At 34.8% G+C, this 27,810-nt stretch overlaps 1 protein-coding gene across 1 annotated transcript in view; it reads right to left on the reverse strand.

The window, feature by feature from the left end:
• The window catches only part of GPM6A (glycoprotein M6A), a 114,920-nt gene that overhangs the window by 3,942 nt on the left and 83,168 nt on the right, over positions 1-27,810 (reverse strand). The window contains exons 3-6 of the mRNA XM_059844560.1: positions 20,977-21,133; positions 7,135-7,288; positions 5,005-5,081; positions 3,630-3,695 (exon numbers count right to left, since the gene is read on the reverse strand). Of these exons, the coding sequence (XP_059700543.1) occupies positions 3,630-3,695; positions 5,005-5,081; positions 7,135-7,288; positions 20,977-21,133 (454 nt within the window). The remainder of the gene's footprint in view (positions 1-3,629; positions 3,696-5,004; positions 5,082-7,134; positions 7,289-20,976; positions 21,134-27,810) is intronic.

Genomic DNA, 27,810 nt, shown 5'->3' on the forward strand with positions numbered 1-27,810 from the left:
CCTCAGGAGGTTTCAATTACAGACAATATGCAAGGCACTGCAGGGTCTTTCCATACCTATTCCTGCTTAGATTTCTTCATAGGGTGAAAGCATGTTTCAGTGTTTAGAAATTGAGGAGTTGGCTATTTGGGGTTTCTTTTTTTTGTTTTATTTTTCCATGCAGGACATGTCACTACTTCCCCAGGACCCAAGTGTAAATAACTTCAATTCCTCCCTTTACATGCATCTCACAACCTGCAGAAGAGCACAATCATACTGGGGAGAAGAACAGACCCCTTTACATTTCCCTTGTTCCTATTTCAGGAGACCTGATTGCACCTCCACCTTACAGGACATCATTTCTGTGGAAGTTAAGGCAAAAGAGTTACCAGGTCACGTGGTAACTTTTGAGAAAGGAAATTTTGCATCTCATAATGAAGTTTTTCCACAGTGTTTCAGGGGAAACACAACAGGTAGAATGTATACTGGCTTTACAATCAACTGTTGAATGCTAGAGCTTACATTTAAACCACTTCAAGTCTTCTGTTTCTATCTAACACAACACTGACAACTGTAAAATTTATAAGTATGAATGTATAAAATTTGCTAGTAATTATCTATTCCAAATGCCTTTGTTATCTATTCAGACATAAGAAAGAACAGTACTGCTCAGAATCCTATATGGTACAAATTAAGTATGATTCAAAAGCCTGGCTATTTTTTTTTCATGATAAAGACTCTCAAAAAGCATTACAGCATAAATAATTCTATCAGGCTTTGGTTGTTTTTTCCCCATCTTGCATTGACATAAGAATGATAAGTTTTCAAAATAAACTCTTTGACTGTGTTCTTTGCTGCAAATGAAACTTTCCTTAACATATACTGTAAAATATATGAGGTTTTCTGTATATCAGTCCTAATATGTAGGACAATTCACCTTTTGAAACCCAAAACCAGCATTCTCCTTTGCAGACTAAAGAGTGATTTGGGAAAAAAATTCCAACATTCATAGGCATATCTGAGACCAAAAGATATGGGGAAATTGTGATTTGCTATCAAATGGTTTTGCAAGTTTTAACAAGTTATTTGGTGATTTTGCAATAAATGACTACTTTTTGAAAAATATTGTTTTAAAAACCTGTTTTATTAAAAGTATCCTGGGGACAGATAGACAGAGTATTTATGAATAAGCTGATTCTTTTGTGAATTTTGTAGAATCATATTGGCATTAAAGAGTTTAAGAAATCTTCAGAAATTACATAGTCTGGTACTTGCAATTGTTTATAAATCCAGAAGTGAGGATATAGTGGAGTATATTCAAGTCATAACTTAAAATGTCATTTCAGGAAGCAGATTTTGCCAATTCTGTCATTCAGCACTGATGTTGTACTACTGCTACTGGCTGGCCATAAATACAATATACTTACCACTTCTGTCAGATGGACTATTCTGGTTTAAAGTAATTGTTTGCAGGAAATGTTTTAAGAGTGAATTATATTAATAAGCTTTTTCTTTTGTAAAAGGCTGGTATTTTAATCCAATTTTCCTGTTTAATTTCACAAACGTGTTCTGGATATACACAAAGACAAATGTCATCCTTTCATATTTATGATTATTCTTGAAGCAGCACATGTAGTGAAGGGCACTGGTTCTCCAATGACTGAAATGACTTCTGCACACTGTTTCTCACTGCTGATGCATTACCTCTGTCTACTAATTTGAGTGTAAGATCTGGAGAAAAAAGATACCTTCTTCTTCCTGGATGAGATAGTTAGGACCCCAAATTAATTTCTCCTCCTTGAAATAAATTTTACCTGGGGAAAGTAAACTTTCTTTAAAGGAGAACCTTGTAGTGTCTGCATGTCCAACCACAAAATTCTGTATTTTCCCTCATTTCCCTTGTGTTTGGGGTACTATGGCAAGTGTGAAGCTCATGTCAGCCTACAGATGTGGTCTGGTATGCTGATTTTAGAAATTACACTACCAAAGATTGGAATCTGCTAGTCTTTAGGTATCTAACAGGTTAGAATGGTGGTTAAAAACAAACAGTATAGTTAGAAACTTGAAAAAAACTGCTGCAAACATTTAATGAAGCATACATCTACCAGCACTAGGACAGTATGAAATTTACTAGCACTTAGAATATTAATTTATATTTTCGTTAGAACAGTGTTATCATGTCTGCTGTGTGTGTTATAGACTTTAACAGAAAGCATGCTTGGGAATAGGTAATCCTTCAAAAATATGTGAATAAATATACACCACCAAAGTGAATCCAAAGGGTATTTGTGCCCAGTGTAATGCAGCTATGTTATCTTTGTTATGCTGAGCTTTGAAGGGACTTTTAAAAAACTTCATTGAAAGTATTATGTATTCAAACTATGTGGCACAATGTATTTACTTAATTTGCTTTCACTGAAGATGTGTTATTTTTAATTTAATATCTTTTGGTGGCTATTTGAATTCAAACCTTTTGTTAGAAATGTAGAATTTTCATCTGAACAAAATATCATTTTATGATATCTACTGAATATACTTCAAAATAATCACACAGTGGAAAACTAATTATCTCTTAGATTTAATTTCCTAACACTAACGGTATATGATCATAATTGCTATATGGTCACCAATTTTGGAACTATAAGCAGAAAAATTTCAGTTTGAAAAAACAATTAAATCATTATTATTAATTTTATTCTATTCTTACACTTATTATTTGTGGGCTTGAAAAAAAAACTGCATTGAAAATCTATATTTTTCATTTAGCTATCTTTGCTGTTTGCAGGGTGTCATGCAATAATGAAAAAATGGCAGATAACAAAAATCATTGATGTAAGAGGAGTACTAACTTCATTGAATATTTTCTGAATGTACTTTTTTATAAATGTAATTCTAAGGATAAAAAAACAAATCATGGCCTTATGATCCATAAAAAATTACTTGTACAAGCAGCACATAGGAATCACTACCACTGACACTTATGAAAGCATCAGAACCAAGTAACAGTCACTTTTAATTTCCCACTCCAGCATGCATAATGCAAACCTACACCAGCAGAGAATTGTGAGTCTAAAAATATCTTTATGCTCAAGCAAATGCAGCTGACAAAAGACAGAAGAGCAGGGTGCTAGCTCACATACTTTTTTCTTAGTGGAACCTTCTCATTGACAAAATGTCAAAATTTAAAGTGATCTTCATTATAAAGGAGCAGAGAAATTAGTCCTGACAGAAAAATCAACACATTCATATATATTCACAGAACTGACAAAAAGCTTCTGCTCCTAAAATAGCAGTGTGGCAAGCCAATGAATACCCAGAAAGGCAGAGATCATAAAAGTATAATACTATGGTTACAAAATAGACATGTGAATTCAGACCCTTGTCTGAATACAGCAAGAGAACAGCAAAAATTCTTAGTATGTACTTAAAGGTGTTTTATCAATTCAAAAAAGTAATCATGATACTCTACTTGAAAAGGAATCCACCAATATATTAAAAAAAAAGAAGAAAAAAAGGGAGAGTACTGAATAACAGAACTACATTTTAATAATAGCTTTGAGTGATAGTATGGAAATTGAAGAGCTGATCCTAAGTCAGAACCAGAAGGTATCAGCAATTTAGATGAGGTAGAGAGGGGTATGGTAGCTTACCATAGCAATGACTGCTGCTCCAGCTCCAGCAAGTGCCACAATGAACAAGTGGAATGTCATGTTTAGCTGCAAAGGGAAGCAAAGAAAAGGACTTCCATGGTTGTACAGCAAACAGAAAATGAACAAAAAATCAGACTAACATAGAACAAATAATTACCTTCCTGGTGCCACCCTTCCACAAAAGTAATGAATAGAAATATTTTTCCAAGAGATTGATATCACCACATGTAATTGTGCTTGTGCTTGTTTTGTTACAATGCTCATGTCAGGGAAAAAGCACAACTCTATTTAAATATACAGCATTTACATAAAAAAAAATTTAAAAAAATTATTTATTTAAAATAAACACTCCAGCACATTTTGAGGGTTTTGTTTGGGTTTTTTTTTATTCTACAGTACTACAATTCTAGCTTACAAGAATTATGTTTGTGGAGGCTCCTCCAGTGGCAGAGACAACCTAAGAAACCCCATTTTCCCTTCATTAACTGTATTTTTCCATCCTCATATATTATCCACTTTCCTCTCAAATTTGTTCATAATGATATAATATAAATCAAGTTACTTACATAATTCAAATTAATCACCATCTTTACCTCACCCCAAACCAAATGATTACATTTGCTTTTAATGTCAGTGACCCGGTTTAGGCAGCAGCCACAGAGAGTCAACTTCACAAGAGCTGATTTTGGAAGGTGGTTTTGGTGTAAGGGAGGATTGTGTACCTTCCTTCTAAGATTGATTCAACCACAGTAAGATCCAGTAAAACACTTAGCATGTATTGACCCTTCTGGCTTCAGAGGGATGAACATTTTAGCCTCTCTTTGTTTTAGGCAGATGTAATTTTGTTTGTCCTGTCTTCATCCTTTATCATTTAAAAACGAAACCAGAATCCTCAACTGCACTGAAACAGGTGGCATTTGCCCAAGGGAAAAACTACAAAGAAAAATGTACTAAGAGCTACTATCCTAATGCTCTACAGGGTTTGGCCAAAGCCATTTGCAATCTTTACTCTCCAGTCACAACAGTAGTCATAAACCCTTCAATCAGTGATTCATTATATGGACCTATTTATTGTGCAGCAGAGGCACTGGCTTTCAAAAACTTCTCAGTTACAAAGGATAAGATACTGGAATTATTAAAAAAACCCCAAAAAAAAAAAAAACATAAGCATATTTAGAAAACAAATGGTTGGAGAAATTGCACTGACTCAATTTGGTAAAAGACTAGGAAAATTACTTGCTTGACTGTAGTTTTCACTGTGGTTTAATTCATCACCATAGCTAGAATTAGACCATTAACAGTAAGAAAACATATATCAGCTACCTTGTACTACAACATATATTATGGATTGCCCAAAATGCTGATATTTATTTACCTCATTAGAGTCACACATCTTGATGAAACTTTCTGATGAGGTGCAAACCTTCTTTTCCTCTCCAACAGTTACAATACCTGGAGAAGAATAAATATTCACATTATTTGCAATTCCTGGTACAGATCAACTTCTTGTATATGAGAAAAGCTAAGAACTTATTTTAACAATGGTATCTGGGGTTTGTTAACAATCAGGAGTCTGGAGCAACTCTCCTGTGAAGACAGCCTAAGGCAGTTGGAATTGCAGAGCCTGGAGAAGAGAAGGTTTTGGGGAGACCTTTAGCAGCCTTCCAGGAACTAAAAGGGTCTGTCAAGAGAGCTGGAGAGGAACTTCATATAAGGGCATGTGCAGTAGAACAAGGGGTAATGGCTTGAACTGAAAGAGGATAAGTTTAGTTTAGACGTAAGGAAGAAATTCCTTATTGGGAGGGTGTTGAGGCACGGAACAGAACATGTTTCCCTGAGAAATGGTGACATTCCATCCTGGAAGTGTTGAAGGACAGGTTGGATGGGGTCCTGAGCAACCTGATCTAGAGGAATGTCTCCCTGCCCCATGGCAAGAGGCTGGAACTTGTCTTTAAGCTGCCTTTCAACTAAAACCATTCTAGAATTCTATTCTATTTCAGCCAGCACAAAACACATTATCTATTTAGTAAAAGCCCCAGTAAAAAACACGTAGGTAACAATTGTTCTGCCATTTTTGAAAATATCTTTATTCCCAATTTTGATCAGCACAATGATTAAAGAACCAGAAATTATTTGCAACCAGTTTATACACTTCAAATGTTCACGAACCTTCTCTACCCTCATGTAGAAAAATGTGCTGTGTATTGGTTTCAAACATATTGATCTGTTATAAAGCTTCTTCCACAAGTTAAAGAAAAGCATTACAAAAACTTATACTTTATTTTTTCTCTTTTCAGCAATAATAAGTAGAATCTGCTACCTTGCTTCCTTTAGCTAGTGTCCAGATACTAAATCAAAAACTATCTTCAAGAAAAAAACTGCAGCTAACTCAGTTACCATGTAAAATGGTTCTTTCCTAACATCAATCTGTGTTTTTTGCACTGAATCTACAGGAAACAGGTACATTCACAGAATACACACTGTATATGTTAGTGTTCTATGAACACTCTAAATAGAATTAATACAAAAAAAGGCATGAATATTAACAAAATAAAAAGTCATAGAAAGAAAAATAATACACTTGATGGGATCTATACAGATAATTGCTTTTTAAACTCACCTGCCATGCTGTGTAGGAGGAAAAAACCAAACAATAAAAACCACCAACTTGCCTTCCTTCTCATGACAGAAAAATGTCAAATATTTAATTTCAGGTTAATTGAAATGTTTACTATCATTGAAACCATTTCCTTGCAAAAGGAAATGGCCAAGGAAACAAAAGGAAAGATAAGAAACTGTCTGTTGAGAGTATGATTGCACAAAGCCCTGTGGGTTGAGAAATCATCAAGATCATAACATGTAGAATCAAACCAGTCTTGTAGAAGGAAGGAATTGAATACCATCACCAACACAAGAATTCTCAGATATTTTAAGATCACAAATTCCTTTCTACCCAAATTTCATCTTCTCTCAAAACACACATAGGTGCACAACCCCACATTATTCTAACCTCCAACATTCAGGCTTTAGCCCCACTCTCTCTCTATTTCTCTTTCCACCACTATCTTAGAGTGTCACTATCAGTATTGTTGGTCCTCATCAAGGTTTTTGAAAGCAATTAATCTTGTGTCCAAATTCACCTCTGCAGAGACAGCTGATACCCCAGGATATAACATCACAAAATGAAAAGTCATTCTCCAGATAGATGACTAATTAAGCATTTTAGACAAGTTACAGCAATTTTTGAAGAGACTAAGCCAAAGCCCCATGCCAGATTTTTATTACTCTGGGAAGATTGACAAGGCTGACTCAATTTTTGTCAGGATGGGCAATGCAGTTTATCTTTTATGCACTGTCTAGACTAGTGGGTAAAAGGGCAGGGAGGGACACTTAACAATTGCTTCAGAAACACTGAACAGTTCATTTCAGATACATGGAAGCAAAGCAGTGGGATGCTTTCTTTTGTGAAATCTTACTTTTCTTTTAGTGCTTTTGATTTACATACCATACTGGCGGAGATCCAAGCAGAGGTTAGCTCCATCCACTACAGTGGCATTTCGGCAAATGGTCCACAGGTTGAAGTACATGTAAACAGGCAGGGAAGTGAAAGCTGTAACTCCAAGCCAGGCCAACATAAAGATGTATGTCAGCATGATAAACTGCAGTGAAAAAAGGAAAAACAAAACAGTGTTAAGTCAGAATTGAACTGGTTCACCACTGGAAGAAAGGAACAACAGAGAAGTAACCAATGCATCTATGACTGGCTTTGTCTGCTTCTGTCCTTATTTAATTTATGGTTTTGGCCAGATAATCCATTAATGATCAGGTCAAAATGATGCCAAAGCATCAGCCTGGTGTTTCTGAAGAACAAGAATGATGCCTCCAGAGTGCAAGCTAACTCCATGTTCCTCGCATTCTGGTGCCAACGATGGATGCAAAGCAATGTACCTGAAGTAGAGACAGCTGCAGGCTCTGTGAAGCATATCTGTCCCACTCTCTCATCACCACTACTCCATAGTTAGGACAAGTGGCCCTGTGGTTGTGTCTTCCACTACCAATCATGAAGTAAAAAAATTAAAATTAAATACTGTAGGCTTTGCTTCTTTTGTTTTTAAAATTGGGCTCTTAATAAAAATGAGTCTTTATCTGTGACTGCCACAAAGTCTCTCTGGCAAATCCTTTTGGCATTGAACCAATGAGACTATATTTTTGCCATTCTGTAATTGCATTCATACATATTTGGGATCTAAAAGCAAATTCATCATTCAGAAAAAAAGTAAGCAAATGTCCTATAAATATGCAAACATGCCACCTTGCTGCTCCTTTGCTGGCCTGACACCACTGGGAAATACACTTATTAATAACAAACCATCTTTTCATTTTATGCTGTGGAAAGGATATGAAGAGGCTACATGATAAAATGAGGAAATTGGTTTCTAAATATTGAATCCAAATAGCCCCAGTATTTGTTGGCTTCAGAAATGCTGATGAATCTAAACACATTACTGGAAACAAAAAAATTTCATCACACTAATATCACACAAACATTTTTTTAGCTGCTTGCCTCAGAAAAATATTGGTCCTGAAAATAAGAAATAGGAAATATTTTTGAAAGCTAAATAAGCTGATCAAGTATCTGCCAAAAATTAAACCTTAAAGAGTGAATAAGGCGAAAATTGATGATATTTTCTTTTTTTTGTTTTGGTTTTGTTTTTTTAATGCAAGATCTCTCAATTCAAGTAATACAGGAAAAAGCCTAATATATGTACAGATTTTAGTTATGGAAATCAAATAAAGTCAGAATCCAAAAGGTTGTAAATGGTACTAAAAATTGTAGCAGTGTGGCTTATCCACATTGATCTGACCAGGAAAAGCAATCCAAAGCAACAAAAGGTCTGAATTCTAAATGAGATACATTTATTGTGTTGAAGTTATGAAATGGATGTTCTTAAGCAATATTAAAGAGACCTTAATTTGATTTACTTTAACTCACTTCCAAATATTATTAAATAAAAGTAATTTTAATTCTGAGGAAGTGTGTTTACATAGGGATTTAATGTAGTTTAATTAATCCAGTTTAAAATTTATTTCAGATTAATTTTCCTGATTGTCTCTAGGTAAATGAGCCTTGTAGTAGTAGTTTGAAAAGCTGTTTAATACTTTTGATAACAGCTTTCTATCCTTTTTTTTGAGTTAGTTGTCCATGCTTCAATATCCATACTTTACATTCATGTTTACCAGTTTGAGGGTTAGAAACTGTTTTAACTTTTTCCTCAACGTCCAACTAGTTTAAAAGAACAGCTGATGTGTCCAATTTACACACAAAGATTTCTAAAAATTCATTCATGCAGGTAACAGCAGTTTTCCTTACGAAATTTTCCCAATAATCCACTTACTACAAACCCGGCTGGTAAAATAGAAAAAGTGATAGCAAAGTCCAAAATAGATATGCACCCTTGAATACTGCTTTAGACATTTCCTTGAGTTGGTTGCTTTATATATTGGAAATTCTAGCCCATCTACTGCAGAGCAAATAGCTAACACAAGTAAATACTGTTCTGTGCGTGCTCCTTTTCCTGTTGTTGTTATTGTTCTTTTACTGTTTTCTTTTTTTTCCTTTCCATATTACAGCGTTAAAATTAATGAAGAAATATCTGTCTCCACCCCAGGCACACACTTACAAATTCCTTGGAAAATTATATAGAAATGTAGATTCAGGGATATGAGATCTAAATTGCTATGTCAGATCTTAATTTGTTATCAAGAGTTACACTCATTGTTTTTCTAAGGCAGGAAATAAATATAAAATAAGAAAGAAGTCTGTCTTTGTATAGACTTTAAATTCTCATTAATTCTAGAAGTGTTTTCAAAGTAAACCAGCCTTCTAGACTATATTCTTAGCTTGACAAAAACAAGTAAGTCTGAAGTCATACTTGTGTTCCTTCTAGAATTTGTGAAATAAACAATACTTAATGCATTTAGTACTTGTCTCAGGGTAGGACATCCAGATAATTTAATGAAGTGCTAAATCTTTTAAATTAGTTACATCACTGAAATGTAAGAACTGTTTTTATGACTGGGCTCCATATAGATTTGAGAATCTTCCTATTTTGTGATTAGCACCAAATAGAAAAAAAAAAAAAAGATAGGCCTTTTCATGAGCATTACAAATTCTTTTTAATATCTTTTTATTTTCTGATCCATAGTAATGATAAAGAAGCCTACTCAAAAATTTCAACTGAGATAATACAAAGCACTAGTATAGCAAGGAGGGGGAAAACAGAGCTCATTAGCCTCTAAAAAAATCTGCCTTGGGCATAAAATGGGCAAATGTCATGATAGCTGCTGTGAGTCACAAGAGCTGCCTTCTCAGAGAGAACTGTCTGCTTTTTATGGAATGGATTCTCCTAAAAACATGAATCTGATTGGTTGAGTATCTCAGAAAAATTGCTCAAATGATGAATTCATTTTAAAAACATATTTTAGAAAAGAAAGAACTTCAGTTTTCCTCTGTCAATGTCTTTCAGCTTAAGAGCCAATGGGCAATGACATACCTAATTTCATGTCATAGCACCAAGAGCACCAAGAAGACAGAAAAATATGGAAGTTTCCTTTGTTTATGTAAGAATAACTAAAACACAAAACTTCAAGTTAAACTGTGTGGTAATGATGGGTTATGCCTGGAAGCTGCTATCACTGATAGCAGTGAAGCAAACCACAGAAATGTGTTCTGGGCAGTAATATACTTCTTGCTGTAAGAGCAGTAAAAAAAGTTTATCTTTCTACAATAAATTAGTTTCTAGCAATAGCAGGTGGTAGCTTCTTTTTATAAGTGAATGGAATTATGAATTATTTGACTTTAAAAAAAACAAAGGGAAGAAAAAAGTCTTTTTTAATATCATTTTCTCTGCTATTACAACCTTCCCTCTTTGCTCAAGAGAACTTACAAGGAATGCTTAAGGAGCCTGTTCTCTCCAGGAATTAAATTCAGAAGCCAATCTCCCGAGATTCAAAGGGATCTTTCTCCTTTGAAGTAGCATTCTGCTATGTGACAAGCTGAAGATTTCTGGAATAGCAGCCTAGCATCTTAAAGTGGTATCACAGCTTGTCCTTTAGCATCCTAGCTATTGTGTTTATAGTGAGAATTACTTTCTCTGATCAGTTTGATTTTTCACTCTAAGGAGCCAAACACATAAACTCAAAACAAAGTAGAAGTGGTAGTGAAATTCATCTACCAAATAATGAAGAAGAAAGATCACGAATTTAAACTCAGCTCATATTTGCAAAGAATAGCTGAAATGAATAATTATTTGAACAAAGAAATATTTAACCTTTTTAGTGTTTTGGCGTTTTTGTATCATCACTGTGGCAGGCAAAATGCTCTTGCCAGATTTTGTAAGCTTTTCAGTGCCTGTAATGGCTTTTCTGAGTTATAAATTATCAAAGCAGGCGAATCATCAACCTTCTGGAATAATTTAAGTAAAAACAAACCAATATCAGGAAGCAGGTATTTCAGAGCATATTCTGAAATTGTTTATGTGGAGCACAACTTCCCTGATGGTCATAGATGGTTGAAATCCTTTTTCCACTGAAAACATTACTCAAATCCTATCTATTTTAATAAGATGAAGATTTCAGTAACTGGTTGGTTTGGGTTTTTTTTCCCTCCTTCTTTCCTAATTTATGGGTACTTGTCCCATGAAAAGCACATTCATTAAATTTCAAACACTCTTCTTGTTTTAGTTTTGTTATAAATAATTTAGTACCCCTGAAGAAACATTGTATGATGGCTTCAATGACCCTAGGGACAGAGACAGTGAAATCATATCTAGAAGGTAGAGTTTCTACAAACAGAAATGGAATGAAAAGGAAACAAATTAAACCTCATTCATGTCATTTTATGAGGACACTACTGCTTACAACAAGAAAAATAATACAGAAATATAGCAACAAATTAAGTGCCCAAATAAAACTTAACTCCAGAGAGCTCACGTTGCCATGTAATTTTATCTTTGTTCCAAACCACTCAGTACTTACTTTTACACTTTCTCTCAATCTCATCATATATTTATTTTATATGAACTCCCTGACGTGAGCTCTCAACACAGAGAGCAGCAAAAAGATGTGCACCTTGTTGTGTTTGCATCACATTTCGATTTATTATCCTATGACACACACACAAAAAATGTTTACTTTCAGCTACATGAGCTAAGAGGTTCCTTCCAAACCTCTTCACTGCTTCAGAAATTCTCTTAAACAGCTTTTGCCAGAGATCAAAACCATACCTACAGAGATCATGTACATCCATCCTGCTCTGAGCCTCTCATGCTTCATTATGAAACCCTGGCTTTGCTGGACATCACCCAGAATAAGCCCAGGGTGAGCCTGGCTGTCTCTTATGGGAATACTGGGAAGCAGCTGGCCTCTGCAGCACAGTGCAGTCCTGGTTTTGGGTGCTTTTTCCAGAACAAGGTGCTGTGTTGGATTTTTTGGCCACACAGAAGCATGAACAGAAAGATCTTTTCAATTTCTTCCTGAATTGTCCTGTCTCTCAAGCATCACATTCACTTTCAATTGTCCATATATTCAATTTCAATACTACTAAAAACTTATTTAGTTTTAGCACTTTGCCCAGCCTCAAATTCATAACTAACCTTTGCCTTTCAGGCCCTCTGCTTCATCTTGTTCATTTTACCCAGAAAAAATTCCTCTGAGTTATTGCTACTGTCTCTTTACCCCGCACATATTCTGCATAAATGCATTTGCATACTCTTTTTTAATTATTTATTGCAGCTGACACATATTTCCTCAACTGCTGAAATTTGTCTTGATGCAGTTGTGCTGGGAGAGTACTGATAGAGTGCACAGTTCTCCCTTCAGGTTACAGGAAGTCAGATTTAAAGTACTACACGTGTTTGTTCCCACTTCAGGCCTGTTGTTTATTTGCATTCAATTTTCTATAATTCATGGTTCTGACTGCACCTTACATCAACAGTCCAGACTCAATAAGGGCTCTTCATCAATAAAATTTTATGACAGAGCAGTTTAATGATTAGATATTTGGTCCTGCTCATCACCTGTATTATTACCTCACAGGAATTTAGTTCTTCTTTGCAGAGGTTCAGATTTAATGCAGAAGATTTTTGCAATTTTTTTTTCATGTTTAAAGAAGACTCTCTCCATAAACACTGCCACCTCTTCCCAGTGATTTTTTTTTTGTGTGACAGTTTTACTTGTAAAATTCCCCATATGCAAATATGAAAGAGAGTGAGTATAAAACTTGCTGAGTTCCTCTGGGAAACATTTTAGCAATGCAGAAGCTCAAACAGCCTCAGCTGCTTATTTTAAAATGTTATCTATAAACAAAAATGCAATTATTTATTAAAATGTAAATAAGTGACAAAATGAAAAAAAAAACCAAACAGTTGTCTTTAGACATAAACATGTTAAAGGAGGACTGTTGGGTAGCTCACAAGGAAATGGTGTCTAATATTTTAATTTCTGTACTAGCTAGCATCTCCAAATTCATGCCTCATTCATGGAGAGAAATAAAAAAATGAAGCAAGAATATTTCAACTGGTCTATTTTATATACAATGCTTCTGGAAGAGACTGTTGTTCTGATATCATCACTAAAAGCACTGTAAACCACAGAAAATACACACATGCAAAGTCTTTTCTATAACATCACTTCCATTGCTAACAATCACTTGTTGGACATTTATAATTGCCTCTACAAAACCTGTTCATCCTCTCTCTCTCTCTCTCTAACATATTATACTCCCAGGCACAGCTCCAAAAGTCTTGTTGAAACATGGATAGATTTCATGGTGTGCTTTTACTGTCATGTGGTTGACATCCCTTGGCTTGCATTCAAGTCAACTGCTTCGAGAGAGAAAAAAAAAAGCCAATATTGGTCCAAATTTCTCTCCATAGAGGGACAGACTTCTCAGGTTTGCCTAATTGAAATTCATTCATTTACTGTATACTACCTAATGAGAATTTTCTTTGATTATTAAAATATGTTAATATAAAAATATAAAATCCCGGAAAACTGAAATTATATTTTGGAACAATTTTGTTTGGCTTTTTAAAACATTTTTCTTCTACAGACAGTTTAGATGGAAGAAAAACTGATTTTGTCAAAATTGGATCAATTCTCACTGTTGCTTTTGGCTTTTCATCTGCACATATATTTTTCTAAATGTGTATTTCAAGGTTAAAATATTCCATGCATTATTTCTATTGCTTTGGAAACCACTTGGATGCATGTAAAAAACTGGCTTTCTTTCTGATTCATGCTGTTGATTTGTTGGTAGCAGTGCAGGAGGAGATTTCCACAGTCATGTGAGAAATTATTCTCTGAGAAATTGATTCACTTTTTGAAATATTGCTTAGTAAACAAATTGGTGAAATATCAGTTTGAAGATGGGTTTGTATTGATGCAAGACAAAAGTTTTACCTTAAGGTGATATAATTTTTCTCTTTGGTGCTTCCTTAGAAACCAAATATTGTAATTTATTTTTTATTTCTGAATTTTCTTTAGAATGTTGATGAGTTTGTAGCATTGTGTTGCCTGAAGTTATCATTAGTTGCTTTATGTCCTTCAGGCAAGACCATAATTTTTGTAGTCTGACAGGCTTCTGAAGCTCTGTAGAAAGCATTGGATCTTTACTGCTGCTTGACAAAAGCAGAATTTCCTATGTAATTTTTTTATAATTTTTCAAACAGGAATTACTTTTTCCCAAAATGCACATGCTATAGTTTCACATTCACAAAGTTATCCTTCTCCTCTTGTTTTCCTTTCTGGTGCTATTTTTCTAATGCTAGGAAGTAGTGTCTGGGAATGTAGTTAAGATATTTGCTTTGTATTTAAATGGAATTGAAGATATATAACTTGCTTTTAAAAATGACTTTTTAAAATATGGATATCTTCATTAATTAACCTTTTTCATGTGCTCTCCTTCCTATGTTCATGCCACATAACTATTCAATTCGAAGACATTAAGTACAAAAAACAATCAGTTCCATCATTATCTTTTCCCTGATAATGTAGGCTGGTCTTAGTAGTAAATTTACTTGGTTATGCTACCAAAGAGCTGATAAATTTTTTATAAACCATACTCTACTGGTTTTCAGTGATGACAAATTTTCTATACACAGATGAAGATGTAACACTCAGCTGGGAAAGGACTGAACAATGCAGATTGTTTACATTTTCCACATCTCCAAAATTTGCAATGCAACATTTTTTTAGGAAGTTTCCATGGTTTGCAGTTGGACACAAGGCAGTGAAGCTTAACCTAGCAAGCAGAAGTAATAGCTATAAGTCTAAACAAGTGTGTCACTCAGGGTTAATACTTGGCTGTCAAAAAAAGGTGTTTTCTTTCCTGTTATATTCTTAATGGGCTTTGAGAAGCCTGTGTGAAAATGAAGGGGTAGGGACCTTCCTTGCTTTATTCCTGTCTTGCCAAGCATTCAAAGTCAATAACACAGTCTTTTAAGATTTTATTGTGACCTTAAATAAATTTAAAAGTTTCCCTATTTCCTATGAAAGCAATGACCAAAAATATTTACAGAGCTAATTATGAATTCATAGGACATCAACAGGAAGATGCAGTTCATAAGAAGAACAAAGGCACATGGGTTTTTTTTATTGTTTTTTCACCATAAAAATAATGAATTTGTGATAATTCCACTAATATTCCAAGGCCTAAAAAACTATAAAAAGAGTAAGATATCTAGATGCAGTTAATAAGTTAGCCAGATGAGAGCAAGAATCAGGGAAAAGTGTCATCATCTGATGAAGCATTCAAGTTAAAGCTGAGATGGATTATTTGTACATGGGGGAAATAAAGCTATCATCTTGAGCATTTTATGATGATCCATAAAAGAAAGGTAAAGCCAATGGAGAAACTACTCCCAAAGTCAAGCATACTTTGGAAATGTATGACAGCAATTTATTAACAAAAAAATAATTGCTGACTGAGTTTACATGCCAAGAAAAACAATCTGTCATCCATGTGCAAGACACGAAGCACCATGTGAAACAAAACCATCCAGTTTATCACCTCCAGCAACAACGTTGCTGTCAGCGAGAGCAAGACCAAGAGAAGATGGGAAGGTACTGGCAAGGCAAATTACAATGTCTGGCACACCCCTCTATCAAAGGAACTAATGAATACCACAGTCAACAAAAGGGCTGCATATACAACACATGGGAAGGTATGGGAGAGAATGAATATCAAAGGAAAGTATGATTTTATATGTGCAATATTACTGAGTGAGAAAATCTGGAGCTGTGCAATAAAGAAAAACAAAAAGGCTTCCACAGAGTACAGAAACAAGACAGAAAAAAAGTAGATTCAGCACATAGAAATACATAACAAAATTTCTGAGCTCGTTGCAAAATATTTCTAAAAATGTAACAAAGAGTGAAAAAAATAATTTGGTTTATTCTTTCTTTTCAAGATGCCATATGTATATCAACAATGCAGTTGGGAGAGAGTGACATAGAGATGACTCTTCTAACCATTCAGCTGAGTTTTGGACTGCTGCTAGGGCTTGTTCTTTCTATTTTAAGATCAAGAGCAGAAAACTACAAGGAACACAGCTCTCTAAAGAAATTCCAAGACTGGTTTAATATCCAGGGATAAAATTAATTCCAACAACCTATAAAATTGCTAATATGTTTTCTTTCATCTACTAACTCCAGCAGTGTTTAGATAGCAAATGTTATTCACCTAAATTCCAGCTAAAGGGGCCAGGCAGGATACATACAACTAAATGTATATAGTTGATTGAAGAGCTTAATATAAAAGACATAACTTAAAAGACTTGAGAGTTTTTCTCTTTGCAGGAAATAGGACAGTGACAAAAAAATTCAATTCACCTGATAAAGTTTGCCTAAGCTGCCCTCTCCTTTAACTACTGAAGGAGCATAGGCCTTTTTCTTGACATCCTTAATTAGGTGGGATATATCTGTGCCATAATATAATCCCTCTGAAGCTAACTACTCCATTAGCTTCTGGGTAATTTGTGGGGAAAAAAAAGTCATGTTGCTGGTTTTCAGTTGAGCAATCTGAAAGGTCAGAGCACTATGAATCTCACCTTCCCCATTTCCCATGTCACAGTGTGAAACCACATACAGCATACACAACTAAACATGTATGAGGACATGATTTTTAGATACTTTCCCCAGTTAAGATGGGTTTAAAGGATTCTGGACCCTTAATTTACTCTGAAATTTACAATTTCTGGACCCTTAATTTACTGATTCTCCTCTGCTGTCTTGGAGAGAAGGTCCTTTATTTCCCACAAATATGGCATGAGGCACACTACATTCCTCACATGGAGCAGAATTTAACAATAAGCAAGGCCTCCCTGTCTGTCAGATCAGCAGTTTTACCCCAGAATATCCAGACATGGTATCTAATTTTCAGAAATGAGAGCTTCATTTCCAACATTCAGAAATAATACATCTGCTCTGGGAGGGAAAGCCAGCTGAGCCTGCACTGAACTCTCTTCCTCCTGTTCCACAAAGAATCAAATGTCAATATGATGCAGTTTCACTGCCTCTAGAATAACTGGTCTTGTAAGGAAAAGATGAAGTGATGAGTTCACAGATGGTTTTTCAAAACATTTGTGCAGCTTCCACGGTTTTTTGCTTTTTTTTTTTTTTTTTTTCAAAATAAAATCTGGAAATATTTGGGAAGTTCATGTTTTACTTTAGGCACTCAAGAAGCATGTATGAATTAGCCCAAAGGTAATCAGATATCCAGAATTATTTTCAAAGGCAGAAAAATCCTTGTCAGTAATTAAATGGAATAGTCCTAAAACTAAAGATACAGAAGGTATATGTGAGTGAAGTTTAGAATATAAACTATCTTTCTCTAGAGCGTTAATGTAGTTCTTTTGAAGAGCAAGGTACAAAGAAATAGAAATACAACTACCATAATTAAGTCTTCATATATTTTTTCTGATGAAATAAAACTAAAACCAAATCTCCTTTCCCATTTTATAGCATAACATGAGGGGGAAAGTGTCATTGTACTTCTTTTGACTCTATGAGCAGATATTCTAAAACAAGGTGTAAATGAGGCTTTCCATGGCCAAGGCAGCTGAATATAAATAGGAAGGGTATTAAATTGCAAGCATGACAACAGTGTTACAGTTGGCTCCAGGCCTGTCTCCCATTCTTCACTGATCGTGCTGCAGCACAGCTATATATGAATGTCTATTTAATACTCTAAAAGCGTGTTCAGGCACGGAAAAATGAGGGCTAGAATGAAAGCCATCCCTCCTCGAATGTGACTGCCATTGTTTTACTGCTTTTGTTTTACTTTTCACAGTAAATTAAGTCTGCACACAGTGCCAGTGAGAGTCCTCACTGTCACTTTCACAATTCCTCTCTCAGATGTGAGAGGCTGTACTCCATGGCAGCGCTGACATGACTTGGATGCTAAGCTTCTGAATGCTCGTATCAGCTGATAAGTCAGCTATACATTCACTGGAAAGGTTAGACTGAGCTGCTTCTTTTTCCATTACTTCAGGCAAAAAAAATTCCTTTTGCCCATTCAGAGCTAGAAACTGAGGTATTTGCAGCTAAGGAGGGAGGTCAGGAAGAGCACATGAAATATTCATTCTGATGTTGGTGTTCTCAAAAGTCTGCTTTTCAAAAATATTTTTTAAGATAAAAAGGTGGGTTTTTTTATGTATTTCCATACATAGAAATATAGCTTATCCATGCAAAGTTAAAATAATTTTTTCTTTCTTGAATTTTAATTGATTTTTTCCTACATTTTCATAATAGGTTTAGTCACAGACATAACAAAGTTGCTCCTGCAAAATAATAATGACAAACAACTGATGGCAATTGTAAAGCTGAAGGGCTTCATTTTCAGACTTTAACTGAAATGTTAAATTTTAAACTTCTATTTAGAAAGACATCAACAAATTTGATGTGAAATCATGTCACAACTGGAATTTTTACAAAGGTGTTTTTGATGTGGAGCCATTTTTATAATTTTAATTTTTCAAAACAACAAATATCCTCTGTGTACATTTCTGTTAATATTAAGGCACTGCTAAAAGAAACCAACTGTTTAATCTTTGACAGTTTAGATTTTTAATATTTACAAAATTACTACCTCAAAACTGTATACAAGGAAGTTTTCTTGCAACTTGTAGTATCTGCCAACCCTTCTCAATAGCATTATCTCATTTTGGCAACTGTACAGAAATAAAATTTATTACAGCACTATTTTAGCAATTGAACAATCTGGCCTTGACACACATTACTGATTTGATTTCATTTACCTCTCCACTATTCTTTTTGTTGTTCTTAGGTCTTATTTCTTGATAACATTGCGTGTGTTATGGAACTGAATAAATTCTAAACACATCTGTCTTGGATTGAAACATTTTGTAATTCCAAATATATGTATTTTTTAAACCTAAGATGTTATTTTTTTTCCCTTAAGAATGTTAAGTATGAGACAATGAAAATCAACCTAGTCAAAAGGATATCAAGTTTTAATTGACATATACTCTCTAGAGTACAGACACTAAAGCCAGAATAATAACCCAGAATAACTCCAGACATTTGTATAGCAATCTTACTGACACAGCATCAAAATGAGACCAGCAATCAAACAGCAGGTTCGTGGGTTTTTTCACCAGGAAAAAGAAGAAACTGACTTCAAGAACAAGGACAAGAAGGTATTTAACTCAAACTGATTGATGAGTTGTTGTAATTGTGGTCATAAAGAGTATACAGCTTGAACCTTAGCTGCACCATGTATATCAACCCAGGGCTTCTCAAAGTAAAACACAAACATTGCAGATTACTGATGAGGAAAGCAAAGTGTTGAAGGAAATAATTTCATCAATAACTAGTAATAACAGTGATATTAACCATGGAATAGCTGCTTAAGCATTCCTTTCCTTTAGACATATACTACAGAGTTATAGTTATCAAAACTGAGAGAAGATGTAGCGCTGCTCTGCTGCAATACTCAGGACAGGCATTCATAGAAGCTGTGAAGAAAAAGTGTTCTGAAAATTTTGCTACTCTGTACAGAATTGGAACTAACTTAGTAGCTCCTCAGTGAATACAAATTAGAGACTTCTTTCCAGAAGATGAAAGCAGTGTTGGCATAAGCAATGACTGCTCTTAATTTAAAATGTTCTCAGTTTTTTTTAATATATTTATTTAAAGGTTTTAAAGCAATCTTAGTCAAAGCGCCAAACCCATACAATGATGACAAGAAGAAAAGGAGATAAAACCACAGATTATTGTGGAGCAGGTTGCATCTAAATAGTAATGGCATACAGACTGCATTCTCCAGTTTACAAGATGCAGGTCAACTGTGTCCAGTTTAACCTTAAATGTCAGGGTATCCAAAGTACTCATTTTTATAGTCTTTGTGTGACTGGAAGTAACTATTGCTTATATTTGTTCAGACTGTATTGCACTTAATTAAGTATTGACAGTTATATCAGAGCACAGTGGGAAACCCAACCCTGCCTGCTAATTAATATGTTATTTATCAATAATATAGCATAAAAACTAAGTGTACTCTAACACCCAGATCTATTTGGCTGTATTTATCCATTTAGTGTTCATCACAAAATATGAGGTTTTCATGCAGACTGTGTTTTCAGAAATATCCAGCTCCAGCAGCTACCAAGTACAGGCCTCTTAGCTTAAATGCAGAACAGTCAAATACCAAAAAAGTAAGTTACTTACCTGACACTGAACAGAAATTTTGAAATAATCCCATTTGAAACAGTCAGCAATTTTACTATGATAAACTTCTAATTAAGTCCTAATGCAAATCAAAATTTTTTGAATCCAAATTTTCCAGGGTCGTAAGTGAATGGTCTCTCCAAACCAGAGATTAACACAGGAGTAAATAATGACCTGTTTGCCATTTAGAAACAAAATAGAACCTGATGACAGGTCTCAGCTTGCTCCAAAGAGGAACAGGCAAGATTTCTGAAACAACTGAAAATATTAGTAAGGGAAATATTTCATTCCCAGTAGAGCTGGAGGCCTTACAGTTTTAGTCCTGCTCAGTACAGCTTATGTTGCTGAGGTAACAAGCTTTCTCACTCAGCTGATGGAACTCATTGCTCCTGAGTAGCAAGAATTACTTAGCATTTAACCAATACAGAGAATATTTATAACGCTCTGTTCTCCTTTGCTGTAATTTTTGAACAGTGAACTGAGGAATCAAAAAATATTAAAGAAAAACAAAACCGAAAATAAACATCACAAAGCACTAAAAATATATACAGAGCATATTGAATTTGTCATAAGTACAAAAGCTTTCTTAGCCACTTACCCAGGCACTCACACATCTGCCACAAGTGGTGATTTTGAAATCTCCATAGAGATCCTTGATGGCACCAGTTGTAAAGAATCCCTCCACCATCAGCAGAATGCCATATACAAAGAATGCAGCTGCTACACCATATATCACGTACTTGAAGATGTCAATCCTGTGTAGGAACAGCAAAAATTAATTATCTGCATAAATATTTAAAGCTGACTCTGAAATTTCAGGGTGAGATAATCAGACCCCCTGAGTCTCAAACTGCATGACTGACTGGAAGTGTAAGTGCTGATGTGCCATAATGACAGGTGAAGCTGAGGACAGGAATGAACTTTGAAATAAAATAGTGTTGATATAAGAAACACTGGGTCATTGAATCTAATTAAATGTAAAAATGGATCTGTTTAGGTTAGACAGCAAAAACTGTCACATCGATTTAAAAGTCAGTTACTTTTCAGTTTTTTGCCTCTAAATGTAGTGGAAAAGAAAAAAAAAAAGAAAAAGAAAGGAAAGCAAAAACCTGACACTTCTCCTAAGACATACATTCTATCCAGCACTTAGGTTATAGAAGATATTTAGTTACAAACTTCAATAAAACTTTCTGCACATACAAGTCTGCAGTGTCAGTCTGTGCTACCTTCTTGTTGTTATTCTCCCACTTATTCTCCAGGGGGCAAAGTGTTTGACACAGAATAATAAAGTCATCAAGAGCAACCCCTTACTTCCAACCAGAAACATATTATTCCAGAAGTAATGAGGTCAGATCATCTGGAAGTCTTTTATAATGAGGCTTTAAAATATCATTTCACAGGCACACAGCTGGAGCAGTGGAGGGATGGCTTGCAGTGTGACAGGCAGGGTCCTAGAAGGCTCAATTCACTACAGAGATTGCCTGGGTTGTGTGGTTGATCTGCCCAGCACTGCCTGTAACTTCAACCTTGGCTCAAGGAGACTGTGCCTCTTAAAGGTTCTCTCATGACCAGCACTTGGGACAAGATTTTTGATAGCACCTCTCTGCTCTTTTGTCTAAACTTTGAAACATCCCTACTGATCATAGCCTTAGATCAGCAGATTTCAAAGTTTTCTACTTGAACTTCTCTAAAAAAAACTAGCCACTGTAAATTTTCAGTTTGTTGATGTGACAGGGAAGGAGCTGTGCAACTCTTTATAAAATTGCTATATTCAGATTTAAGATGGTACTAAATTCCAGTCCTAATCTCCAGGTCAAGATAGTGACATCTCCTAACAGAGAAAGACAAAAAATAAAGCTGAGAATCTTTAGGATCTGCCAGATGAATTTTGACATGCTGTTACCCACACTGGGTATTTTCTCAAGACAATGATTAATATTTTTAATGTTATGAAAGGAAATAGTTAATGATAACAATTCCTTAGGAGCACACTTTTCATCATCACTCAAAAAAACAACTAATACACATTTTACATGTATAATACAATAGAAAAAGCTCAAAAACCTGTTAAAATATCTTTGAGCTTGAATGGTTTTCAAAAGATTCAAAGTCAGGTTCAGGTCTACACTAAAAAATGCAATCAAAATGCAGTTAAACTTCTGACAGTACTGGGGATGGGAGAAGTACTAGAAATGAATGCTTCTGGATATGAGACAGGTTATGTTTTTCCCTAACATTCTAATACCAAAGCACTTCCAGCTTTTTTTTTTTAACATTGCTTTTTGTTTCATACTCAAATGAAAACTAGAGGAAGTCAATTTCTGTATGGAATAGATACTTGAACAACTCAAAAGAGTGAAAATATTCAACACTCTTGATGGTATAAGATGATGCAGATTAAATTTATTTTAATATACATAATACATTGCAAAAATCCAATTTCCCTGATTTGACAGTAATTCAGCCATCGTAACACTTTTTTTTAAACATCAAAACTGTGTTTTAAGCCTGTCTTGCCTATAAGTGATTTAAAAAAAGGTTACAAAAACAACAGCAACTTTGTGACTATTCCATAAAAACTCTTCCAATTCTTATGTATATACATACTTTAAACAATGGTGACCTTCACCAGTGGTTGAAGTCTGGGAGTTCTGCCAGCAGCAGCTCCCCTCAGACCTCAATGTGCTCAGTTACAACCTCTCATTGCCCTAAAGAGATTAGGACTTTTGAGAAGTCCAGAGACTATTTCAGTCCTTACAACAGCCCTTTAAACCATCTGTGCTGAGTCTCCCACTGAGCTGCTTGTGTCAAAAAGTGTGCTAAGAGATCTCTGCTTTTTCCTCAGCCTTATGTGCATCTACAGGAATAACTTTCACTTAAGCCTTCCTTTCATAAAAGGAAAAAATTATATATAGCCCAACAGTAGCCAAATATAGAAATCTATTTCTTTCTCATCCACTCATTACATAGAGGTCATAAAACCTCTACTATATGGGATGAAACAGCCAGGCTTATTCCAAGGGAAAAGGATCTCCTGTAAAGCAAAAAGTAAAAAGATAAATGAAAATGGTGAGACAATCCCTCAGCTACCTCTTTAAAAGACAGACAGAGTCGCATTGCAGTGTAGCTACATTTAGTGTCTGCTGTATTTAAAGAAAATGTATTACAACAATAACTTTATATATATGTGTATAGTTTTGAAGATAGCACTGCTAGTGAGTTATTCTGCAGCATTTAATACAGTTCACATAAACTTTTATTTTCTCATTAAGTTATAACAGGAAATAGATAGACCTTATAAAATGGAGATTGCCTTTCTTTAAAATAAAATGTGATTCTTTGTGGATGAACTCACGGAGATTAATTGCCATCTGTGCTTCAGCAGATTCTCAAAAGCTGCAGACAGAGCATGAGAGCAAGTGGGGAGGTAGAAGGGAATGGCAGAAGGGGAGATGAACGTGAGCCAATGGGCAGGATGGGTGAGGACAAAGAAAAAGAACAAGAAGGGCTTACACTTGTGTAAGCTGAAATGGAAGGAGAGATGTGGGTAATGAGCAAAGGAAGGAGACAAAGCAATAAAGATAAAATTTTGTTCTTCTGACAGGATTGGAAAACATACTCTATTTTACAAAAAAATAATTTATACTGGAGAAATATACATTATTATTAAGACTACTCTGACCTAGGCTGCTGAGTAGAATAAGCTGAATGATTATCTAAACTTAAAATAATTGTGAAAAGCACCTTGAAGTTAGTAAAAGATTAAAAAAACCAAAAAACAACAGAATAATCTAAGCCATATATTCGTCTTACTCTGGTAGATTTTCTGTGGATTCTGGATCTGCCCTTCCTCACGACACTATGGTCAGAAATGTTAAAAACATTATTGTTTTTAAATTACAATTTAAATCAAACTGATCCTTCAATTTTTAGTTCTTTCTCTGCTGCCAGGTCATTAATTATTCAATATTAACCAGACTCCCCTAATTCATTAGCCTGAATCTGGATTCTATCCAACAAGAAGCATATTCAAAATATCTCTAGAGAAAACACTTTCTTCTTCTGGCAGAAGGTAGTCAGGGAAGTCATCAATGCTAACTTCTCTATGAACAGGTTGGAACTGAAAACAGTGTAAACTATCCCAGCAGAGACAAGTCAGAGGTGACTGAAAATATTCTTAGTGAGTCAGACCAATGTTGCAGGTTTCCTACTGTGCGTTTTCATGGTGTTTTGGCAAACTTAGGTATTAAAGATCATTATAAATCAGCAATAAATAAATAATTTCTTAAACAAATTTGTCTATGTTCAGCAGATTTTTGTGAAAAGTGTTTTAATATAGCTTTGGAACAATCTACATATTTGTTAGGGATTTTTTTTTAATTTGGCTAATATAGGGATGCAGTACAGACATTTATTTGTAATTAACAGCTAAAGTTCACACTAATTTCCACGATTCTTATTCTACCCAGAAAACCATTATATTCTAAAAAGTTATGTGTGAACTTTAGCCTAAATGAGTGATAAAAGCCTAATATTCCAAAGATTTTCTTTGGCCTACCCACCAGAACTCCAGATATTACTGTGGGACTAGTTTTCCTGAGTTTATAATTCTGTGTCATGTTTCTATTCCATAATTTATATTATAAATTCTCCAATATATAAAACAATATTAAGATATTGCAGATGTTAAGTAGAACATGATTGTCAGTGAACTGTACCTATACTTCCTGATTGTAAGAAGTTTCAGGCAGTTACATCTATTTCCAAGCTAAAAAAACCCCAAACATAATAAGAAAAATAAAATACCAGAGCAATCAAAGTACCAAAATGTTAATAAGATTACCATAGTACAATATCCAATGAAAACTGCCTTTTTTTGGAGCCTGCATAGAAAATTTAGAAGGATGAGAAATTCATGCAAACGTCACCATTGGAGTAGAAGTGCTTCTCCTGTTTTGGAGGATTGTTCAGTTTTTTAAATATTTTTTTTTCTTTTTGACAGGGAATTTTGAATGCTTGATGTTTACATCTAGAACACACAATAACCTCTGTTACTCTGTAAACCAGCAGAAATGCTGGCCTTCATGCTGATCCTCTTGCCCCCTAAGGGACTGATGCTAAGAGGGTGTTAAGACACTGAGACAGCAGCCTCCCCCCTCTTGTCTCAAGCATGTAGAAATAACTTTGCAATTGTGTTTTCAGAAGACAGACAAGATGCAAGGGGATGTTTGCAAGCAAAAAGGTCTGTTTAGGCTATGCAGAAACCAAGCCCCCTGGAACTTTTGAAAAGATGTGCTCAGGCTTTCCTGTGAACCAGCTGGGAACAATTGTCTTGGTGTCAGTTCATGATACTATTCACTTAAATACATCGAGCAAAGAAGATAGCTGATACCATTAAACAGAGGGAAATTTTTAGGAAAAGGAGGAGACAAGCATAGACAAACTCCAGGAGGAAAACAAACAGGGAGAAAGAAGAATTTATTAATAGTCATGTACTACCTGCAAAGTGAGACAAAAAAGCCCAAGTAAAAGCCCAAATGAGGCAAAAGAAGCTGAAGTATTCTCACTGTGAAGGGAAAAAGAATTGAAAATACTAAAAAAATTTCAGCATAATTCCACAAGGAATTTTTTTCTAGATTAGGTTAATAAGGAGTCTAGCTTCTAAATTTCAGGTGGGAAGAAAATAAAACTGGAGTATAGCATGCTCAACTAAAGTTCATCAGGAAAGGATAAGAGAAAGGATTAACAGTAAATAAAGGATAAGACAAAAAAAGACCAAAAAGTAATTTTTATTAAACTAGAAACAAAATATAATAGAAAGAAAACAGAGACTTGGGTTATGTATTTCTGGAAGAAATTGTGTAATCATAGAAAACATTTGCTCAAAACTGAATCCAGATTGTTAGTATTATATAAAGAAGACATCATCCTACTATAATATGCAAGTTGCATTCGTATTCTGCAAGGGCCAGATTTTCTTGCTCTGAAACAAAGCTGATGTGACATAAGTGCCCATTGGTTTTAATTTGTGATGTACAACTCTCTACAGCCATGCAGAATAGAACCCTAGAGCATCATCCTCTAAAAGTTTGTCGCTTCCTTCCTAAGAATGGAACAGTTAAGTACAGATTTCTTACAGAACATCTAAAAAGCCATATAGAATCCTCAAACTAATGGAAGAAGAGCAAAAGCAGCACAAACCACATTTCTGGTCTGTGACTCTTGTAACTTTCTTGAAATAGAACAAGATCCAGCGTAAGAATTTTAGTAATCATGAAAATTTTCATCCAAAACACTGACTTTTTACTACGACAAGGCTTTTTACTGATGGACAAGGCTTCTCCTCAGCATTGTTTGGGGTTTTTTAATAACCTAATTTTGTTCTGTCCAAAACTACTTTCTTAGAAACATTTTAGAGATACTAATTACAGAAGAGATCAGAAGCCTCCTTTGTCTGAAGGCAAAGCCCCAGTGGAACTAGTGCAGAGTATTGTGCTGATTTCTGGTGGAATTATGTGATGGTTGTTGTACACTACGGATACTGAATTTCCAAACAATCTTCTGTAGCAGGAAAATGTAAAAGATGTTGCAAAAGCATATTTCAGGATTTGTGAGCGTTTCATTAGTACAGCTACAAACTTGGAGACATGCAAAGTACATACTGACAGTGTAAAACAGACAGCTTGTTACTGTATATCCAGATTGATATCATAGTAGTGAATTTATCCTTTTCAGATATCCTGTGGAACAGAGAGCTAGTTTTACACGGCACATAAAGCATATTTAGCCATATGGATATTACATATAAAGATACACTTTCCATTTTATCTGTTTATAAAGTAAGCTAAGACTAAAGAGAAATAAAGGCAGTTAAAAAAGAAAAAGATATTTCTATGGAGATGAACCACCTATTAAGAAAGGGAAAATCACAAGGCATTAAGTTATTATAGCTAATCTAAATTCCAGTCAACCAGGAAGGAGAGCTACTTAACGCAGTACTAAATAATACAGATGTCTGCTGAAAAGTAGGAGACTGTATTTGCACAGAAGAAGACCAATGAATTCTTTATGTAAGATCACTCTGCTGGTATTCACATGCATTGCTATGAATTTTCCAGATTATTCCACTGGTATTCTCATGTGGTGAATTTCCTTATTCAGTTTCATAAAACGAGGACTATGTCTTTGCAGGTAATTGCCAAATCCTAAATTTTACTTACATAAGTTCTCACTGGTATTGCCTTTAACAGAATAAAAAAGGTTGGACTACATAATATAGCTGAGTAGGTGGTAAATGTGACTTTTCAGTGCTGTATAATCTTGTAAAGGTCATGTTCTCAGGTGCTGATATTTTTTGCCGGATTTAATGCATCTGCCAATGATGCCAGATCTAAAATCCTGTGTTCTGCATCTAATATTTAATAAGCTGTAT

This window comes from Haemorhous mexicanus, chromosome 4 (assembly GCF_027477595.1).
Source record: "Haemorhous mexicanus isolate bHaeMex1 chromosome 4, bHaeMex1.pri, whole genome shotgun sequence".
In the NCBI taxonomy this organism is placed as follows: domain Eukaryota; kingdom Metazoa; phylum Chordata; class Aves; order Passeriformes; family Fringillidae; genus Haemorhous; species Haemorhous mexicanus.